The sequence below is a fragment of the Vipera ursinii genome, assembly GCF_947247035.1.
Source record: "Vipera ursinii genome assembly, chromosome: 16".
Lineage (NCBI taxonomy): Eukaryota > Metazoa > Chordata > Lepidosauria > Squamata > Viperidae > Vipera > Vipera ursinii.
Genome location: NC_139529.1, coordinates 6,564,540 through 6,583,283, shown reverse-complemented (window position 1 = coordinate 6,583,283; position 18,744 = coordinate 6,564,540). Strand labels below are relative to the sequence as shown.

Sequence of the window (18,744 nt, the reverse complement as noted above, 5' to 3'; positions counted from 1 at the left end):
CAAGGCTAGAAACCTGGTGAGAGTGAGTTCTAGTCCTGCCTTAGGCACGAAAGCCAGCTGGGTGACTTTGGGCCAGTCACCAGAGAACTGGGAATTCTAGTCCTGCCTTAGGCACGAACGCCAGCTGGGTGACTTTGGGCCAATCACCAGGAGACGGTGAGTTCTAGTCCCTCCTTAGCCATGAAAACCAGCTCGGTAACTTTGGCTCAATCACCAGGAAACTGGGACCTCTAGCCCTGCCTTAGCCACGAAAGCCACCTTGGTGACCTTGGGCCAGTCCCCTTCTCTCTCTCAGTCCAGGCCCCCTCACAGGGTTGTTGTGGTGGAGAAAATAAGAGGAGGAAGGCACCTTACTTACGTTCACTGCCGTTATAAAAATAATAAAGGCTGGATCATCATAAAATTTTTAAAAACTGGGAGAAAATGTCTTTCCTTGGGCCACTTTGTTTGTTTGTTTAGATTCAGCTTTTTTCCTCCTCTCTTGGGTTTCCCTGCTCAGGACCGTCTCCTTTCCCATCGCTTACGCGGATCTTTTCTTCTTCTTCTTCCCGATTGTTCCAGGCTGACTTGGAACACCTGGCTAAAAATACAGAAATCAACTGCAGGCACCTCTATCAGTACTTCCAAGAGGTCTTGGGCCTCTTTGATGTCCACCAGCAGAAACTCACCCAACAGGAGAACGATCTTCAGAAAGCTTTAAACGACTGTCGGTGCAAGCACGAAAATATGAACAAGGTCAGAGCACTGGTCCAAGTGTTTGTGTTTGTGTGTGTGTGTGTGTCCAGGAGGAGATTCTACAACTTTTCTTTTTGCAGACTCTACAGAAATTGGATTGGATCTCCAGGGAGCAATTTTTCTGCCCTCCTTTCTGTCTAATTTGAAAATTCTCTAGAAGATGCAGAACGCTCTCTCTCTCTCTCTCTCTCCTCTTTTTGGAGGATGCAAAAAGAACCAAATTTATTTTGGGGTGATCTGCTTTTGAACAAAGGCATTGGATTATGGGGCTTTGTTTTGAGGGGTGGGAGGGCGAAATGCCAAACGGCCAACTTTAGAATTATTGCGAAGAACGTTTAGAAGAACATTTATTTGCAGGCTGATTATTACAGCGCGCTCCCACCGTACGTCAGCTAAAATCATTCTAACGTGCAGCTCTTTTTGTTGTTGTTATTGTTATTGTTATTACGCCTCTTTGTTTTCTGTGTGCGCAACCAGCTAAGGGAAATGAATCTGGATATAGCGGTGGACAAACTCAGGATGCAAAGCACCGATGAAAAACTGAAAGCTTATCTCGAGAAGGTTTATGGTGCCTTGGACATCATTCGCAATGGGTACGTGAAGGCCTGCCTGAGTCGCTGGGAGGGATTTGGGCCCGTAGGCCGGAGAATGGCGGAAGGCTCATTCTGCCACTAATGTTGTCGTTGGGACAGTTTGGAGGAAGGAAAGGTTCATTCTGCTGTTTTTATTTTCTCAAGGTACACAGTCTTCCATCAAGATCTCTTGTCCAAAGTGATGGCTTACCCAGGCCATGTTCGGCATCAACTACTTTCCTACAGTGCAACCGTCAGTCGCTATTTTTACGTCCTGGGCAGCTACAAAGGGGTAGGCAGGAAAACAGATCTGTTCATAACGACACGCGTGAAGCTTAGCCCAACTGTGCCCTGCTTTGTACAGTGGGTGAACCCAACCCAACCCAAATCCTGGTTTCGAGCAGGGGTCCCCAACCCCCGGTCCGTGGACCAGTACCGGTCCGTGGCATGCCAGCAACCGGTCCTCACAAACAAGCAAAGTCCCATCCGTGGGATGCAGGCAGCATACAAAACCACACACCCTCCAGTCCACGGAAAAACCTAACTCTCCACATAACCGGTCCCTGGTGCCCGAAAGGTTGGGGACCTCTGGTTTAGAGGACAGAAAGAGCAGAATACAGAATAACAAAAGTTGAAAGGGACTTGGGAGGGACGAACATTTTAACAAATGCGTTTGAACTGCGGTTCCCCAACCACAAGTGCAAAATTACAAACTAAGGCCTGCTTTGCCATCCTAGTCTAAGCAGATCGTTCCAGTCTCTTTACCCTAACCCTGGGACTGATGAATTCCATCGGTATCGCTCGATGGGCGCATCGGCCATTTATTGAAAGCCACGGCGGACCTCCTCTTAATTGTTCCTTTGCTAACCTTGCGGGGAAACAGTTGTGGTTTTTCAAAGAGGTGACTCCCTTTCTCTCGCCCCCTCCCCTTTTATTTTCTCCATTATTATTTTTTTAGAAGACATTAAGGAAGCCAGGAGGCTCAGGTGAAGAAGGAAAGGAAGAAGGAGGTAAGGACTGCTTCCTATAAAGTCCTTTTCCAAAAACAAGGTAAGTCCCCGACTTACTAACTGGAATCGGGACCAGAATTTCTAACGCTGACCATCTTGGTCGTTAAGTGACAGTGGCAGAGTCCTGGGGTCACGTGATCCCCTCCTTCAGCCTCCTGACAAGCAAAGTCAGTGGGGGGGGGGGGGGAAAGCCAGATTCATTTTAACAACTAACTTAACAACCGCAGTCAATCACGGTTGCCGACCACTCTGGCAAGAAAGGTTGCAAAGCGGGGGCCAAACGCACTTAACCCCTTAGCCGCCCGAAATTTGAGGCTCAGTTGTGAGCGTAAGTGGAGGGCTACCCATTAAAATTTTAATTTTAATTTTATATTGTATTGTTTTTTAAATTTTGCCTTGTAAAACCGCCCTGAGTCCTTCGGGAGTAGGGCGGGTATATAAACCGAATAAATAAATAAATAAATAAGTAAATAAATAAATACCCGACATGTGTGTGTTGGCCACTGCTGAGAGGATGCTGGGAGTTGTAGTTTAGCAGCAGCCGGAAGGCCTCTGGAGCTTTGACTGGGCTGGAATCCCCCTTGTGCGCTTTGACCAGAAACAAAGGAGGAGACCGAAGAGGCTCTGGAGGTTTCCTTGGAGAAAGAGAGTGAGGAAGGGCTGCCTCTGGACGAGATGGAAGGAGTTGATCACACCGAGGAGGAAGCCGAGCAGGAGGACATGGAGACCTCTTCTCCCAAGACCGACAGGGACGGCGCTGGTGGAGATGACGTAGAAAGATCAGAGGAAGGCAAGGCCTCGGGGCCCAAGACTGAAGATGCCACAGAACCGGCTCTGGTGAGCTGGGATTCTCCTGGAGGATGAGCGGACACCCCACGCTTCCTTGCCCGTCGATTCCAAGGAGACGTTCCCGTCCCGTTTATTTATTTAATTTGTTCCGAACCCGCCAGGAGACGGTGGGGAGGCGGGGAGCTTATCCGACACCCCTTCTTTCTTCTCTTATTCCCTACAATAACAACCCTGTGAGGTGGGTTGGGCTGAAAGAGAAGGACTGGCCCAAAGTCACCCAGCTGGCTTTCATGCCTAAGGCGGGACTAGAACTCACCGTCTCCTGGTGACTGGTCCAAAGTCACCCAGCTGGCTTTCATGCCTAAGGCGGGACTAGAACTCACCGTCTCCTGGTGACTGGTCCAAAGTCGCCCAGCTGGCTTTCATGCCTAAGGCGGGACTAGAACTCACCGTCTCCTGGTGACTGGTCTAAAGTCACCCAGCTGGCTTTCATGCCTAAGGCGGGACTAGAACTCACCGTCTCCTGGTGACTGGTCTAAAGTCACCCAGCTGGCTTTCATGCCTAAGGCGGGACTAGAACTCACCGTCTCCTGGTGACTGGTCCAAAGTCGCCCAGCTGGCTTTCATGCCTAAGGCGGGACTAGAACTCACCGTCTCCTGGTGACTGGTCCAAAGTCGCCCAGCTGGCTTTCATGCCTAAGGCGGGACTAGAACTCACCGTCTCCTGGTGACTGGTCTAAAGTCACCCAGCTGGCTTTCATGCCTAAGACGGGACTAGAACTCACCGTCTCCAGGTTTCTGGCCTGGTGCCTTGGCCACTAGACCCAACAGTCTACCTAAGGGGGTGAGAACGTAATCTCCTCCTCCTCCTCACTCCTTCCCCAGCCCTTTTGTATAAAGAAAAGGGAGAGAGCCTGCTCCTTCTGTTTTGAACTCTCTCTCTTTTTTTCCTTTCAAAAACCAGCAGCTCGACCTCCCCTTTCCTGTTTCCTCCTTCTGCAGACAAAAGATTCGGGCGAGAAGTCCAGGCGGAAAGAGGTGATTGAGGAATTCTTCAGCACCTCCAGCGGAAACACGTACAAAGTGACGGAGCACTTGAAGAAGTCTAAGCTCCGGAAGGCCGAGAAATATCACCTGGGCAAGCTGAGAAGCGGTTCTCTGCCTTCCTACCTGGAGCAGGTGTATCTGTCGGAGGCTTTTTTTAGAGACGTCAGAAGACAGTAAGTGCAAACCTCTCTCTTTCTCTCTCCCTCTCTCTTTTTCTTTCTCCCTGTCTCTTTCTTTCTTTCTTTCTTTCTTTCTTTCTTTCTTTCTTTCTTTCTTTCTTTCTTTCTTTCTTTCTTTCTTTTGCTTTCTTTTTCTCTCTTTCTTTCTCTCTCTTTTTCTTTCTTTCATTCATTCTTTCTTTCTCTCTCTCTTTCTTTCTTTCTTTCATTTTCTTCTTTCTTTCTTTCTTTCTTTCTTCCTTCCTTCCTTCCTTCCTTCCTTCCTTCCTTCCTTCCTTCCTTTCTTTCTTTCTTTCTTTCTTTCTTTCTTTCTTTCTTTCTTTCTTTCTTTCTTTCTTTCTTTCTTTCTTTTCCTGCCTGGATGTTTTCCATATTTTTCCTTCCTTCCTCCCTCCCTCCCTCCCTCCGTCCTTTTCTCCTCCTCTCAGAGTCGGAATCTGGATATGTGGGTTCCACTTCACTTTTCTTAGGTTTTTCTTTTCCTTTCTCCAGCAACATGTACCATAACATCTGGAATACAACTCCCCCCTCTCTGCTTTTCCTTCCTATTGTTACTGTATTCTATATCCAGCACTTTTTGTACCGCTATAGAGATATCTTCCAGCATGTCCCCCTTTTTGCCTTCGGCAAGAGTCTTTCAGTTGTAGACACTTCAGCCCCCCCTCCTCCTCCCCCCTCCCCCAAGGATCTGCTCTCGAAGATCTTCTCAACCAGCTTGGTCCTTCCTTCCTTCCTTCCTTGCTGTGCTTTTTGAGACAGGACCAGTGCGCGCATACACACACACACACACACACCATTCTCCTCAAACCGCCTCTTTCTCGCCCTCCCCTCTGCTCCGCCGGCAGTATCCGCCTCCAGTTCTTTGAACATTTGGAAAAGTGGTTTGATGACACCTTATCCAGCACCTGGGTGGTGGTGGTGGCCAAGAAGGAAGAACTCAGCTCCGAGCTACAGCTGCGCCTCCATCTTCACGAACCCCGGCGGGAGCGCATCGAGAAAGACGTATACAACGTCCGGATGGGTACCTGTTTTGGGTTTTTTTTGGTGTTTTTATTTTTAATCCTGTAGCCAGGATCCTTTCCTACCCACCCCCAGGAGTCAACTGGACTATTCTTGCTTTTCCTTTGAAGATGTTTCGCTTCTCCTCCAAGAAGCTTCTTCAGTTCTGACTGGACGGCGGGGGAAATGGGAGGATTTATATTGCTTGCTTGTTTCCGCTTCCCTCCCCATCCAGTTAGAGCTGAAGACGCTTCTTGGAGGAGAAGCGAAACGTCTTCGGAGAAAAAGCAAGAATAGTCCAGTTGCCTCCTCGGCGGGGTGGGGGGGGAGGGGGAGAGACACCTTTGGGACCACCGGCACCACTTTTACTCCTTCCCTCACTTTAAACTTGGGAACGTTTCGTCTTTTTCTCTCAGCGGAGCTGCGGATTCACAGCGACCGCCTGAAGCGTCACTGTGCCGGCTTGGTCGAGTTGCTGAACAAGGAGAAGAGCGCCTTCCTCAAGATTCGGGAAGACCACAACGCCATCAGCAGATCTTTCCGAAACCGGATCATAGACATGGAGAAAGTCTTCCAGATGGAAAGCCGGGCCGAAAAGTCAGTTTGACGATTCACCTTGGGGCTGGCTGGTGCTTCTCAAGCTTGAGGCTGGCGTGGCTTGGTTTCTCATCCCTCCCCCTAATTCCTACATTCCCTCCCCCACCCACCCCCGTTGCTAGTGTCAGGTTGTCAGCTGGCAGTGTTTGGCTAGCAGAAGGACAGCCATGACACCAGCTCCCCTTCAGAGGTGATTTCAAAGTCAGGGCTTTTTTTAAAAAAACAAGTTTTATTGGGTTTTTTCCCCCCAGTTAAAATCTACATATTTAGAAAGCATCACGATGACTGGGTAATCAGAGATTCAGTAATGAGTTTTCCGTACCTAATTTCAGGTTAACGTTATCCAAACATCCTTCTCAATTTCCCACCTTCAGAGGTGATTTCGAAGTCAGGGCTTCTCTATCCGCTCTCTCCTTGGTAGGGTGATGGCCCTCACCCGCAACTTACACATGGAGTTGCTGAACCACGTGGAAGTACTACAGGTCTCCACGCGGAGCTACCGGCAGTATCTGGAGGAAACTTTGGGGAAACTGCGCGATTGCAACACGGACTTCCTGAAATCCTGCAGGTACCTAGAACACAGAACACCGCAGAGTCGGAAGGGACCAGGGAGGCCTTCTAGTCCAACCCCTAGCTCATTCCAGACCCAAATGGCTGTCCACCTCCCGTGACGGAGCATCTGCCACTTCCAGAGGCAGGCTGTTCCATTGGTTAATTGTCCTCCTCCCTGTCTGGGAATTTCTCCTTAGCTCCAGATGGCTTCTCCCCATGATGAGTTTCCACCCGCTGCTGACCCCATCCTTGGGGGGGGGGGGTTTAGACTGTTTTCAGATGGTGGGAACTTCTCACCCGAGGAACTGGAGGGCTTCATGAAACAGCTGCAGAAAGAGAACTCGCGCATAGAGTTTGTCGAGGGCTTGATCATGATCGACATGGAGAAAGCAGAGACTGGCTACCTGGAGCAGGTGAGCCCCTGAGAGCCTCGCCCAAACTGCCGGAGTTGGCTTTCATTCGATGTCTGTTCGCCGCCTTGGACTCGGCCCTCAGCGGGATGGGCGGCCTGCAAGTTTGATCAAGAAAGTAAAAAAAGCAAATAAGTAACGATTGTCCACAATCAGCTTCCTCGGGGGTGTGTGTGTGTGAATGAAACCCTCCTGCTGGGTGACGGGGTCCCAATTCCTCCCAACCAGGCAACCGAAATTATCAGCAAGTTTGAGAACAGGTTTCGCTATCTGGCGATGGATCGAGTCTTCTTGGAGAAAATCCAGCGGTTTCTGACCAACATTCAAGTGAAAATCAAGACGGAGGTACCCAGAGAAAAAGATTCCTTCCTTCCTTCCTTCCTTCTTTCCTTCCTTCCTTCCTTCCTTCCTTCCTTCCTTCCTTCTTTCCTTCCTTCCTTCCTTCCTTCCTTCTTTCCTTCCTTCCTTCTTTCCTTCCTTCCTTCCTTCCTTCCTTCTTTCCTTCCTTCCTTCCTTCCTTCCTTCCTTCCTTCCTTCCTTCCTTCCCTCTTCTCCCCTCCCTTCTATCTCAGTTCCCTCTTCTATTTCACCTACTTTTTCTTTCTTTCTCTTTCTTTCTTTCCTTCCTTTTTCTCATCTCCCTTCTATCTCTAGCCTTCCTTCCTTCCTTGCCTCCCTCACCTTCCTTCCCTCTCTTCTATCTCACTTCCCTCTCTCCCTCCTTTTCTTATCTCCCATTCCTTCCATCTCTCTACCTACCTTCCTTCCTTCCTTCCTTCCTTCCTTCCTTCCTTCCTTCCTTCCTTCCTTCCGTATCTGAACCTTCCCGAGGGAATGCGGTCAGTCTGGCAAGATTCTGGCGACATCAGGGACTAAACCATAAGCCTTCACGCCTGGTTCTTCTCCCTCGCGCCTGGCTGAGGACCAGCTAGAGAACACCTTTGCTTTCTTCCGTGAGATTCATCTAACTGTGAGGTGGGGGGTGGGGTGGGGTCTTTTCACTTTCCAGGTGGCCAAATCCAACTGGCAGACCCAGACGTTGAATAACTCCTTGGAGAAGTTGGTCAAGAGGATCGATGCCTGTGCCCACCCAAATGTGGACAAGGAAGTAAGTCTGAAGGGGGCCTGCCTCAAAAGACCAGCATGAGACCACAGTCCGGTTCGTTCTCTTTCTTTCTTTCTTTCTTTCTTTCTCTTTTTTCTTTCTTTCTTTCTTCCTTCCTTTCTCCCTTCCCTCTTTCTTTCTTTCTTTCTTTTTCTTCCTTCCTTTCTCCCTTCCCTTTCTTTCTTCCTTCCTTCCTTCCTTCCTTCCTTCCTTTCTCCCTTCCCTCTTTCTTTCTTCCTTCCTTCCTTTCTTCCTTCCTTTCTCCCTTCCCTTCCCTCATTTTTCTTTCTTTCTTTCTTTCTTTCTTTCTTTCTTTCTTTCTTTCTTTCTTTCTTTCTTTCTTTCTTGTCTTTTTTTCTTCTTTCTTTCTTTTATTTTTTTCTTCTTTTTAATTTTATTTTATTTTTATTTTTACTTTCCTCAGAGCATCACTCCAGAAAGACTTTACGAATTTGCCAAGCTCGTCATGGAAGAACTGAAGAAGAGATGTAAATACCTCAACTGTCAGCTCCGGATACAGGTGACAATATTTCTGCTGCCACGGTTCGTCTGCTCACCGTTCTCGCATTTATGGCGGTTGCCGTGTCCCGGGAGTGGTCAGGCGATCCCCCTTTCGGGACCTGCTGACGAGCCAAGTCAAGAGGGGAAGCCGATAAACTTAACAGCTGCGTGACTGACTTCACCCCTGCAGTGATTCCCTTAACCCAGAAAAGTCGTCAAGTGGGGCAAATGCCACTTAACAACTGTCTGACTTAGCCACAGAAATTTTGATCTCAGTTGTTCCGGCCTTGTTCCTTCTCCATTCTCATCTCTTAGGAACCAGAGATCATTTCTGTGCCGGTGATCTTCGCCCAAGACTCCCTCATAAGCTCCACCCCATCGGCTATTTCGCTGCCGGACAGCAAGGTGACCGTGATGGGCATGGAGTACACGCCTGTCCTGAATCCGAGCAGAATGGGGAAGCCGGCCTTCGATGACGCCTCGTTCCACCTGATCCGAAATCTCACCGGGTGAGCCTCCAGGGAAGACTTGACCAAGCCTCGGGGTGAAAACCACAGGGACTAGAACTTTGTCATGGGTACTTTCGAGTACTTAACAGCCTCGACTTAACAGCCAGGCATTTAGTGACTGAGAAAAGTGATTTCATGAGCCTTTTTCACATGCCCGTTGCAGCGTCCCCGTGGTCACTGAGATCAAAATTCAGACCTTTGGCAACTGGCTCATACTTACGACAGTCGCAGTGTCCCGGGGTGACGTGATCCCCTTCTGAGAAGCAAAGTCAGAAGGGGGAAGGCAGATTCACTTCACAACTGTAGTGGTTACTAAATAACCACTGTGGTGATTCGCTTAACAAATGGGGCAAGAGTCACTTTACAAGTGTCCCACTTAGCAACAGAAATGTTGGTGTGCGTAAGCCGAGGACTACCTGTAGATCCACATCAGTGGGCTCCAAACACAAGAGAGTCAACACAACAACACAATCTCAGGCTACTAAAAGCTTATCAAGTTAACGGCAGCTTACCTGACTCTCGCAAAGACCCCGCAGCTTATTGTCTTCTGGCCGAGAGCCGGTCAAATTGAAAGTTAGCCCAACCTAGGCGGGACACTCTCTGCCTCATGATCAAGCATTTCCTCGCCTCAGATCAGGAGGCCGAATTTGGGAGCGATGACATTTTCCTGTCTTCCGTTCATTCCAGATTTGTGCGTGGGAGAAAGATGATGGATGGTCAGCACGAAAAGGACATTGCAGGACAGCCTGGAACAGACCGAGCAGGTGAGGAGCAGAACTTGGACGCAGGATGCGGTGGCTTAGCCGTTCAGATGCTAGGCTTCTTGACAGTTTGAGACCCCGGCACCGTGGGATGGGGCGAGCGCCCGGTCCTGCCTCAGCTCCTAGCGGTTCGAGAGCAAGCAAATGCGAGTGGATGGGTGGTCCATAGGGACCACTTCGGTGGGAAGGGAACAGCATTCCTTGGACCTCGGCCTGCAGTCATGCCGGCCACATGACCACGGAAGTGTCTTCGGAGCACGCTGGCTCCCTCAGCCAAGAAACGGACGGGAGCACCTCCCTTAGAACTGGAGACTGCTGACCAGCGGGAAACCTTTTTAAGGGCAACGAAATTCAGGTCCATGGCTGCCGAGAGCAGACTTTGCCCAACAAGCAGAGAGTCCTTCCATGGGATCCGCTGGTTGGATCGGATGGGGGGGGGGGCAGGCAAGGCAAATGTTGCCTTAGATCCCCACCCAGCGTAGACAGAAGGAGACTCTTTCCGTTGGGTCGTCTTGGAATCCTCGGCCGCCATTTCTTGGATCTGGGCTCCCCTGGCTGATCCCTGGCCTATCCTGCTTAGTTCCATCCACCTTTTCCTCTGTTATTATTTCAGACGTTCCCAACCAAGCTTTACCGCCTCTCTTAACCGGGGGCGGTCACCGTGAGAGCCTTCCGTTGGGAGCATCCTATTTACCGGGCAAGAAATCCAGTTCCAGTACCAAAGTCTCGGAAAGGTAAGGATCCTTCCTCCTCGGATAACCAGGTACATCTAGTCTTGCGAAGAGAAGGATTGGGGGCACGATGGCTGTCTTCCAGCACTTTGAGGGGCCGTCACAGAGAAGAGGTGTGTGTGTGTGTGTGTGTGTGTGTGTGTGTGTGTGTGTGTGTGTGTGTACCTATTGTCTGTCCATCCATCCATCTCTGTCAATCCATCTCTCTCTATCTCTATCATCCTCTATCAATCTATAGGTTTTCGAGAAAGAACTGGACATTTGTCTGAGCTGATATAATGTCTCTGCCTGAAACAGGGCATTGGGTTAGAAAACCTCCACGGTCCCTCCCAGCCTTACGATTCCACATTCTGGGTGAAAAGCGTGTCCTGTTCTCTCCAACCCTCTTTATTTTCATTTTTCCCTCTGGAAAAATTGTCCACGATCCACGGGGGCTTTGATGTGTTTGTTTCAAAGCAGATACGGTTCCCTTAGGAGATTCAGTGGGCTCGCTGGATCCTTGTCTTCCCCAGGAAGCTGGCCCAAGTTTTATTTTAATTTCCAGAGTTTTATCTGGCCTGTGGCATTGATAAAATTAATCCACTCCTGGATTAAAGCGTTGCTGGGCTGACAGGCTGGCAGGGCAGCTGTTAAATTGTCTCTTTCGCCATGCAGCGGGAACTCCATCCAAAAATACACCAGGCTCACCAAAGCTGACAGGAAGTTGATGATTTTCGGAGGGCAGCCGAAAGAGACCGAGTAAGTCCAGATTATTCCTTTTGAGACTCCACAGATCTGGAGTTTTATCTGAGTTAATTTACTTCTCCAACGTGCCACCTTTATTGGCTGGATTTACATATCCTCATGCAGTTTCTATAGGTGATCAGGTCATCCTCAACTTATGACCACGGTTGAGCCCAAATTTCCATTGCTTAAGCCAGACCGTCGCTAAGGGAGTTTTGCCTCATTTTATGACCTTCCTTGTAGTAGTGACGCTGCATAGGTCGTTAAGTGTGAAAAAAATGCTCCTAAGTCACTTTTTCCAGTGCCGCCGTAAGTTTGAATGGTTACTAAACGTAGTTGTAAGTCAAGGCTGTAAAGTCAAGCCATCCCACCTCATCCCATAGAGCTGCTTAGCCACAAAATATTTTTTAGGACGAGAGAATAATTTTGCATTTGATCGGCCTGCCATTTAAAAAAAATTATTATTATTTTAAAAAAAAGTCTACTCTTAAGTCATTTTCAGGTTTATTTTGGCACTTTTTCAAAAAAAGCAAAATATGATAAGATCAAGAAGTAATGCCTCCTTTTCAATTGCTTGTTTAGTTCGGATTACTTTACCGGGATTATCTTCAGCATCATGTGGGACAATTTTGATAATATCATGAACGTTGCTGAGGTAGGAACTTAATTTTTTTCCCCCGTTACTATTATTGTTAGTCCCTCCAGTTTTCTTGGCAAGGTTTTTGAGAAGTGGTGGGCCATTGCCTCATTTCTTGGGCTGAGAGAGAGGGACGTGGCCCATGGTCACCTCGTTGGCTTCCTGCCTAAGGCGGAACCTGAACTCGGCACCTCCTTGTTTTTAGCCTAGAGAGCACTGTTTTTCCAAGCTGGCTTACAATTATTAGCACCCTGATTATCATAAACCCCCAGTAAAGCAATTTCAAGGGGAATAAACATCAAGCAATAGATTACTTTAATACACAGCCCTAAGATGCTAAAACATCCAGTTTGTCACTCTGGAAAACATGTAGAATTGTAAAAGGAAAAACAGGAAACCCAAACAGGTATGGACTCATCTGAGCCATAATATACGTGAGAGCTGGCTGGGTTTACTGGTGAAGACTACAGGCCGGAAACCAGGAGACGGTGAGTTCTAGTCCCGCCTTAGGCAGGAAAGCCAGCTTGGTGACTTTGGGCCAATCACCAGGAGACGGTGAGTTCTAGTCATACCTTAGGCATAAAACCTGGCTGGGTGACTCTGGGCCAATCACTAGGAGATGGAGAGTTCTAGTCCTGCCTTAGGCATGAAAACCAGCCGGGTGATTTGGGGCCAGCCCCTCCCTCTCAGCCCAGCCAATAAATGCTCAAATAAATTTTAAAAAATACATAAGGCGATTTCCTTTTTGTGCAGAGTCTCCTGAGCAACTGCGAAAAGCAGCTTTCCTTACTCCGAGACGCTCGCTTCTTTTTAATCCTGGTTTAATTTCCCCCCAACCTTCTTCCTTTTTTTTTAAAGGAATTCTACAAAAAGGACAAGCATCAGATTACGAAGCCAGACTGTCTGCAGGAAACCTACGACCTTTGCATCGAGGCGTTGGGTCAGAAGATGCTGACCTACCTTTTCCAATCGGAGGAGTACCACGTTGCGTGCATCTCCGGTAAGACTGCATTGATAAACAGGGATTGAGCTGCCCAGGGTCACCTGACCGTGAAAGGGAGGGCATGTAAATTTAATGAGAATGAACAAATGAACGAACGAATGAATTCTATTTCTCTTTGTGTCCAGCAGTCATTCTGGACAGGTCTATTTCTCTTTAAGCAAATTCCTTCTTGGCATTTTCCCTTTGGCCTTAAACCTCTCTGTATCTTACGGACATTGCTTTTTTTTAAAAAAAAATATTTTAATATAACATTACTGAATAGTCCCAGGGTTTGGTCACCTGGTTGAGAACTATGCACCGTGCATAATTTCACAATGATGCTGATGCTGATGATAAAATTGGAAGGGACCTTGGAGGTCATCTAGTCCAACCCCCTGCTCAGGCAGGAAACCCTACACCATTTCAGACAAATGTCCTGTCCAGTCTCTTCTTAAAAACTTCCAGTGTTGGAGCATTCACCGCTTCTGGAGGCAGGTTGTTCCACTGGTTAATTGTTCTCACTGTCAGGAAGTTTCTCCTTAGTTCCAGGTTGCTTCTCTCCTTGACTAGTTTCCATCCGTTGCTTCTTGTCCTGCTTTCAGGGGCTTTGGAGAACAGCTTGACTCCCTCTTCTTTGGGGCAGCCCCTGAGATACTGGAACACTCCTATCATGTCCCCCCTGGTCCTTCTCTTCATTAGGCTAGACACATTTGCATGACGGATACTGTTTTCTCCCAGGCATGTTGAGCTAAATTGTGGTCATAAGTCGAAGATTACCTGTATCCCCCCTGGTAACATCCCCAACCATAAAGGCCAGTCTCAAAACAGAAATCTTCACTTTTTCAGACGACCAAACTCTGAATTGCCCCCAATAACCTGACTCCGTTTCCATTCCGTGAAATTTGTCAGAGTTCCGAGTTCAGCTGAAAACGTTTGAGGAAGAGCTTCCTCGTGTCATCCGTCTGGCCGTTGGCAAACTTCTGAAGGATCACGAACAGCTCCTTGCCGAGTCCACGGAACAGATCCGGACTCACCTCCAGGACCAGCTGAAAAAATGGACTGCTATAAAAGTAAGTTATTTTTCAAGCCTCTGAAATATTTTAACCGCCTTCTTTCCTCCCGAGTTAAAAAGAAAAAAGAAAAAAAGTCGCTTGGCAACCATCTTTCCCATTACTGGCCAGAAAGAGCCAGTCTGGTCTAGTGGTGAAGGGAGCAGGCGAGTAACCAGGAGACGGTAAGTTCTAGTCCCACCTTCAGCAAGAAAGCTGGTTGGGGACTTTGGGCCAATCGACCAGGAGATGGCGAGTTCTAGTCCTGCCTTAGGCGTGAAAGATGGCTGGGTGACTTTGGGCCAATCGACCAGGAGACGGCGAGTTCTAGTCCTGCCTTAGAACGTGAAAGCTGGCTGGGTGACTTTGGGCCAGTCCATCTCTCTCAGCCCAACCCACCTCACAGGGTGGTTGTTGTGTGTGTGTGTGGGGGGGGAAATGCCTCTGATGGCCATCCAAGCAGTCTTTGCCCTTTCAATTCAAGGACAAAAACATGGCCCAATTGCATACCAGTTTGGGCCACCCGGACAACATCCCTCTGCTGGAAGCCTTGTGCCAAGAGGAAGAGAAGAGGCAAGAAGAGCAAGTGGAGAGCATCCTGATCTGCACCAAGAAGCTGGAGGTACCTCAGAGTCTTTTGAGCCCCACCTTCCTCAAGGCAGCACTGAGGACCTTTTCAATAGCCTGCAAAGAAACAACCAAGCTCAGAGACTATGGAGGCCCGGAGCCCCGCTAGCCATCTCTTTGTGTGCCATCTCCTTCACTGTTCTGACGGTCACCCCCCACAGGTCTGCGTCATAGAGTGCGCCCAGAAGTTTGTCTCCACCTTGGCCACTTGCACCGAGACCATCCTGATGGAGCTGGACAACAGCCTCACCATTGACGACGTCCAGCTGGGAAGTAAGTCCTAGCCGCTTGGCCACCTCAGTGTCCAGCGCTCACCGAGTTTTGCTCGGGGAAGCAAAACAGACCTCACCCACCCCTTGTTCCTAGGGGTTAGCACCCCTGTTTGGACAGCAAAAGAGGGGGGGAGATAATTTATACAGATAGCCCTCAAACCTACGAGCCCAATTGAGCCCAATAACCCTGACATTTGTTCAGTGGGTTTTGCCCCGTTTTATGACTTCAGTGGCCACCCTTTTAAGTAAGTAACAGGGTTGTTAGGTGAACCTGGCTTCCCCGTTGACTGCTTGTCAGAAGGTTGTAAAGAGGGAAAGTGCAGCCGTCATAAATGTGAGCCAGTCGCCAAGCATCCGAATGTAGATCACGCGGCCCCAGGGACGCCGCAACGGTTGTACGTGCCAAGTACGGTCCTGTCGCGTTTTTTTTCCAGGGCCGTTGTAACTCAGCGAAGTGTTGAAAAGTCTGGGACTGCCTTTCAGTAGCTTAACAGGCCAGGTGGATGGATTGCAACAAGGGGGTCATCCAAAGGCCTCTTTCTCACCCGATCTTTGTTGTTCCTCAACTCCCCCAGAAACGGAAAAAGTCAGAGAGAAAACCCTAACTCTGATGCGCCGTAAAAAAGCTGGCCTCTCCTTAGAAGTGGAGGAACGGAAACTGGTGGCCGAACGGGGCAGCAGGTGACGTATCGGGGGCACGGGGGGCACGCGTCCCTCAGCTTGGGAAGGGGGCCCAGCCCGGGACCAAGACCTTAGCTGATCAAGGGATCCTTGCCTCAGCTAGTCCTCGACTTAACGACGAAAATTGAGCCCCGAATTTCCGTTTGCCGAGCTGGACAGTTGGAAAGGGAGATTTGCCCCAGCTGATGGCCTTTTCTTGCCGCAGCTGTTGAGTTAGCAACATGGTCGTTAAGTGAATCTGCCTTCCCTTGTGGACTTTCGCTCGGCAGAGGGTCGCCAAAGGGGAAATCGCGTGACCCCGGGACGCTGCAACGTCTTCGGTTGCCGAGCGTCTGGATTTTGATCCCAGGGATGCTGCGGCGGTCCTAAGTCCCTTTTTCCGTCGCTCTTGCAACTTTGGTCACCAAGTGGTGGTAAATCAAGGACTGCCTGTATTGTTCAGCCAGTCCCTGTTCTCGAAAGAGGGGTGCTCTCCCCTGAATTGTATCGGAAGAGGAATGGGAGGGAAGAAAGGAGAGGAGAGAGGGAAGAGAGGAAAGGAGGGGGAAGGAAGTAGGAAGGATGGAGGGAAAGAGGAGGAGAAGTGGGGAGAAACGGGAGGGGAGTGGTGAGGAAAAGAGGAGAGGAAGAAGAGGGAAGTAGGAAAGAAAGGAGAGAGGGAGAAAGAAAGTAGAGAAGAGGGAAGAGAGAGAAGGAGGGTGGATACAGTGAAAGGGGAAATGGACGAGCAGCACCCAAACTTACGTGTATGTATTTATGTATGGCGATATATAATACCTACAGCATTACTGATATAACAAATGTTAAATACCTGAAAAAATGTTTATATTTCATTGGTTAGTTTGTGGTATATTAAAGGAACTGTGGGGGGGGGGAGAAAGGGGGTGCTCCCTGGCCTGGTGCCCTTCTATGTTTGACAACTTGGGGGCCTTTTCGGATGATGTTGCCAAGATCCAAGCGTGCAGCGAAACAGGCAACAGTCTTGCATAAACTTTTAAAAAGAGCAGTAATGTTATTTATCCCTTCGGGACCGCCCCCGCCCCTCCTCTTTTGGGGGGAGAGGGGCTGTTCCTTTGCCTTTTGCAGAACTTGGCCTGGCATCCCGCAGACCACCATCCCAAGTCTCCCGAAGCAGGTGATCTTTCAAGAAACGGCATCCGTGACCACAGCCAAAACCACGCTGGGCCACGTGGCGGCCGTGGAAGAGCGAGACGCCGTTTACGCGGTAAGCAGCCGGGCTGAATGGTCTCCTGGGACCAGAGAGGGCTCAGCGGGGAGGGAGAATCCGTTGGCTGCAAAGTTAGCAACTTGGGGTGAACAAAAAATGTTTTTCCATCACAGTCACCGCAGCCATTTGGTGTGGTGACTCGCTCCCCGGCTCCTAGTGGGCATGGCTAGTGGGGATGGGGGGGTATTTATTTTACGACGATTGGCTTATTTATTTAAGCCACCTATCCCTGCTTCAGCGTTTACTCAGTTAGTGTAATAATATGTGTTGCAACAGAGGCTGCCTAATGAGGAGGAGGAATATGGGCAACTCTGTGGCCCTTAGTGCCACATATTTAATCTCTTCTTGGTCCCTCTAAATGCCAAATATAACCGGATACCTATTTTGTACTTCGGCTTACATTAGAAATTCAAGGAAAAGCTGGAGCTGGAATTTGCTAGGATCAAGGAAGAAAACTCATCTCACCTCATGAAAACCCAACACTGGGCCCACTGGTGGAAGAAGTCGGTGCAAAAAATCAAACAGCTCTATTTGTGAACCCTGTTTAATCTCCCGGGATCCATGTCTCTTTCCCTTCCCTCCTTTGCGCGGTATAGACCTATAATTTATCCCTGTAGGAAAAGGAATGTTGGTTTGAAAATAAAAGGCTGCGTATTGTGCAGATCTTGGAGTCTTCCGAAAGAAGGGGATTCTCGGCGTTTCCCAAACTTACCCCTTTTTAAGACCCGCGGACTTCGACTCCCAGAATTCCCCGGCCAGCATCGAGTCAGTAATAATTATGACATCATCACTTTTTGTATTTTCCAGGTAGGGGGTAGTCCTCAACGTACAAGCAGAATTGAGCCCAAAATTTCCATCGCTAAGCGAGGCAGTTGTTAAGTCAGCTTTGCCCTATACGACCTTTCTTATCACCGCGGTTGTGTGAAATCACCGCAGTTGCTAAATTAGTAACGCAGTTGTTAAGAGAACCCAGCTCTTCGCTTATCGGAAGGTCGCAAAACAGGATCACATCACACACACACACACACACACACCAGGACGCTGTGACTGTCATAAATATGAACCTGTTGACAAGCGTCTGAATTTTCATCACATGTATCGCGGGGATGCTGCAACGGTCGTAGGTGCGAAAAAACGACCACAATCACTTTTTTTAAAGTGTCGTAACTTCAAACAGCCACTCAATAACTTGTTGTAAGTCGAGAACTACTTGTACTTAGTAATCCTTACTTAGGGCACTATCGCTATTTGTATATTCTAAGCCAGAGGTCCCCAACTTTTTGGGCATCAGGGATCACCGGTTCCGTGGAGAGAGGTTTTTCCGCGGACCGGAGGGTGTGTAGTTTTGTGTGCTGCCTGCATCCCGCGGATGGGGCTTTGCTTGTTTTGTGTGGACCGGTTGCTGGCATGCCGCGGCCCGGTAGCGGTCCACGGACCAGGGATTGAGGACCCCTGTTCTAAATACCATTTTTCTTGACCTTGTGTTTGGTGGTCCCTCATGCACTCACAATTTCCTGTCAGTGAGAACAAATTAATCAATGGAACTGGGGATGCTCCGTCACCGGAAGTTTTCAAAAACAGACTGGACAGCCCATTTGTCCAGAAAGAGATAAAGGTCTCCTGTTTGAGCATCAAGTTGGACTAGACTAGACCTCCACAGGGTCCCTTCCAATTCTGTTACTCTTGTAATTCTGTTACGGAAAATTTTGAAGAGGAGTTGTAAAGATAAAAACACAAACAAAAAAACAACCCCACAGGATCTGCACCTCTTTGGAAAAATGCAAAAGGGCAACGAGATGGGCTGTCATCTTAAAAGCAAAGATAGTTGCATTGCTTTTATCCTTTCCAAATGGGGTTTTTTTTCCCCCTGTGTGCAAATTGACTCATCGTCAAACATTCTGTGTTTCATGCTTTTGGGAGGGGTTTTTTTTCCCCTCCCACAAGAACTCTACTAAATATGGAAGTGGATCTCTCCACCGAGAGATAGAGAAAGCAAGAGAGATAGAGAAAGCAAGAGAGAGAGAGAGAGAGAGAGAGAGAGAGAGAGA

The 18,744-nt window shown here is 48.8% G+C and overlaps 1 protein-coding gene across 1 annotated transcript in view; it reads left to right on the top strand.

Annotated features, from left to right (window-relative positions):
• The window catches only part of CCDC180 (coiled-coil domain containing 180), a 29,977-nt gene extending 12,636 nt beyond the window's left edge, over positions 1-17,341 (top strand). The window contains exons 15-39 of the mRNA XM_083375023.1: positions 562-735; positions 1,213-1,328; positions 1,473-1,599; positions 2,266-2,317; positions 2,916-3,154; positions 4,109-4,326; positions 5,178-5,353; positions 5,748-5,928; positions 6,350-6,496; positions 6,749-6,893; positions 7,119-7,235; positions 7,900-7,998; positions 8,420-8,515; positions 8,812-9,005; positions 9,693-9,769; positions 10,380-10,500; positions 11,152-11,235; positions 11,803-11,875; positions 12,716-12,857; positions 13,749-13,909; positions 14,373-14,510; positions 14,677-14,788; positions 15,363-15,468; positions 16,555-16,693; positions 17,102-17,341. Coding sequence (XP_083231149.1) covers positions 562-735; positions 1,213-1,328; positions 1,473-1,599; positions 2,266-2,317; positions 2,916-3,154; positions 4,109-4,326; positions 5,178-5,353; positions 5,748-5,928; positions 6,350-6,496; positions 6,749-6,893; positions 7,119-7,235; positions 7,900-7,998; positions 8,420-8,515; positions 8,812-9,005; positions 9,693-9,769; positions 10,380-10,500; positions 11,152-11,235; positions 11,803-11,875; positions 12,716-12,857; positions 13,749-13,909; positions 14,373-14,510; positions 14,677-14,788; positions 15,363-15,468; positions 16,555-16,693; positions 17,102-17,233 — 3,366 coding nt within the window. The 3' untranslated portion in view covers positions 17,234-17,341. The remainder of the gene's footprint in view (positions 1-561; positions 736-1,212; positions 1,329-1,472; positions 1,600-2,265; positions 2,318-2,915; positions 3,155-4,108; positions 4,327-5,177; positions 5,354-5,747; positions 5,929-6,349; positions 6,497-6,748; positions 6,894-7,118; positions 7,236-7,899; positions 7,999-8,419; positions 8,516-8,811; positions 9,006-9,692; positions 9,770-10,379; positions 10,501-11,151; positions 11,236-11,802; positions 11,876-12,715; positions 12,858-13,748; positions 13,910-14,372; positions 14,511-14,676; positions 14,789-15,362; positions 15,469-16,554; positions 16,694-17,101) is intronic.
• Positions 17,342-18,744: the final 1,403 nt, after the last annotated feature.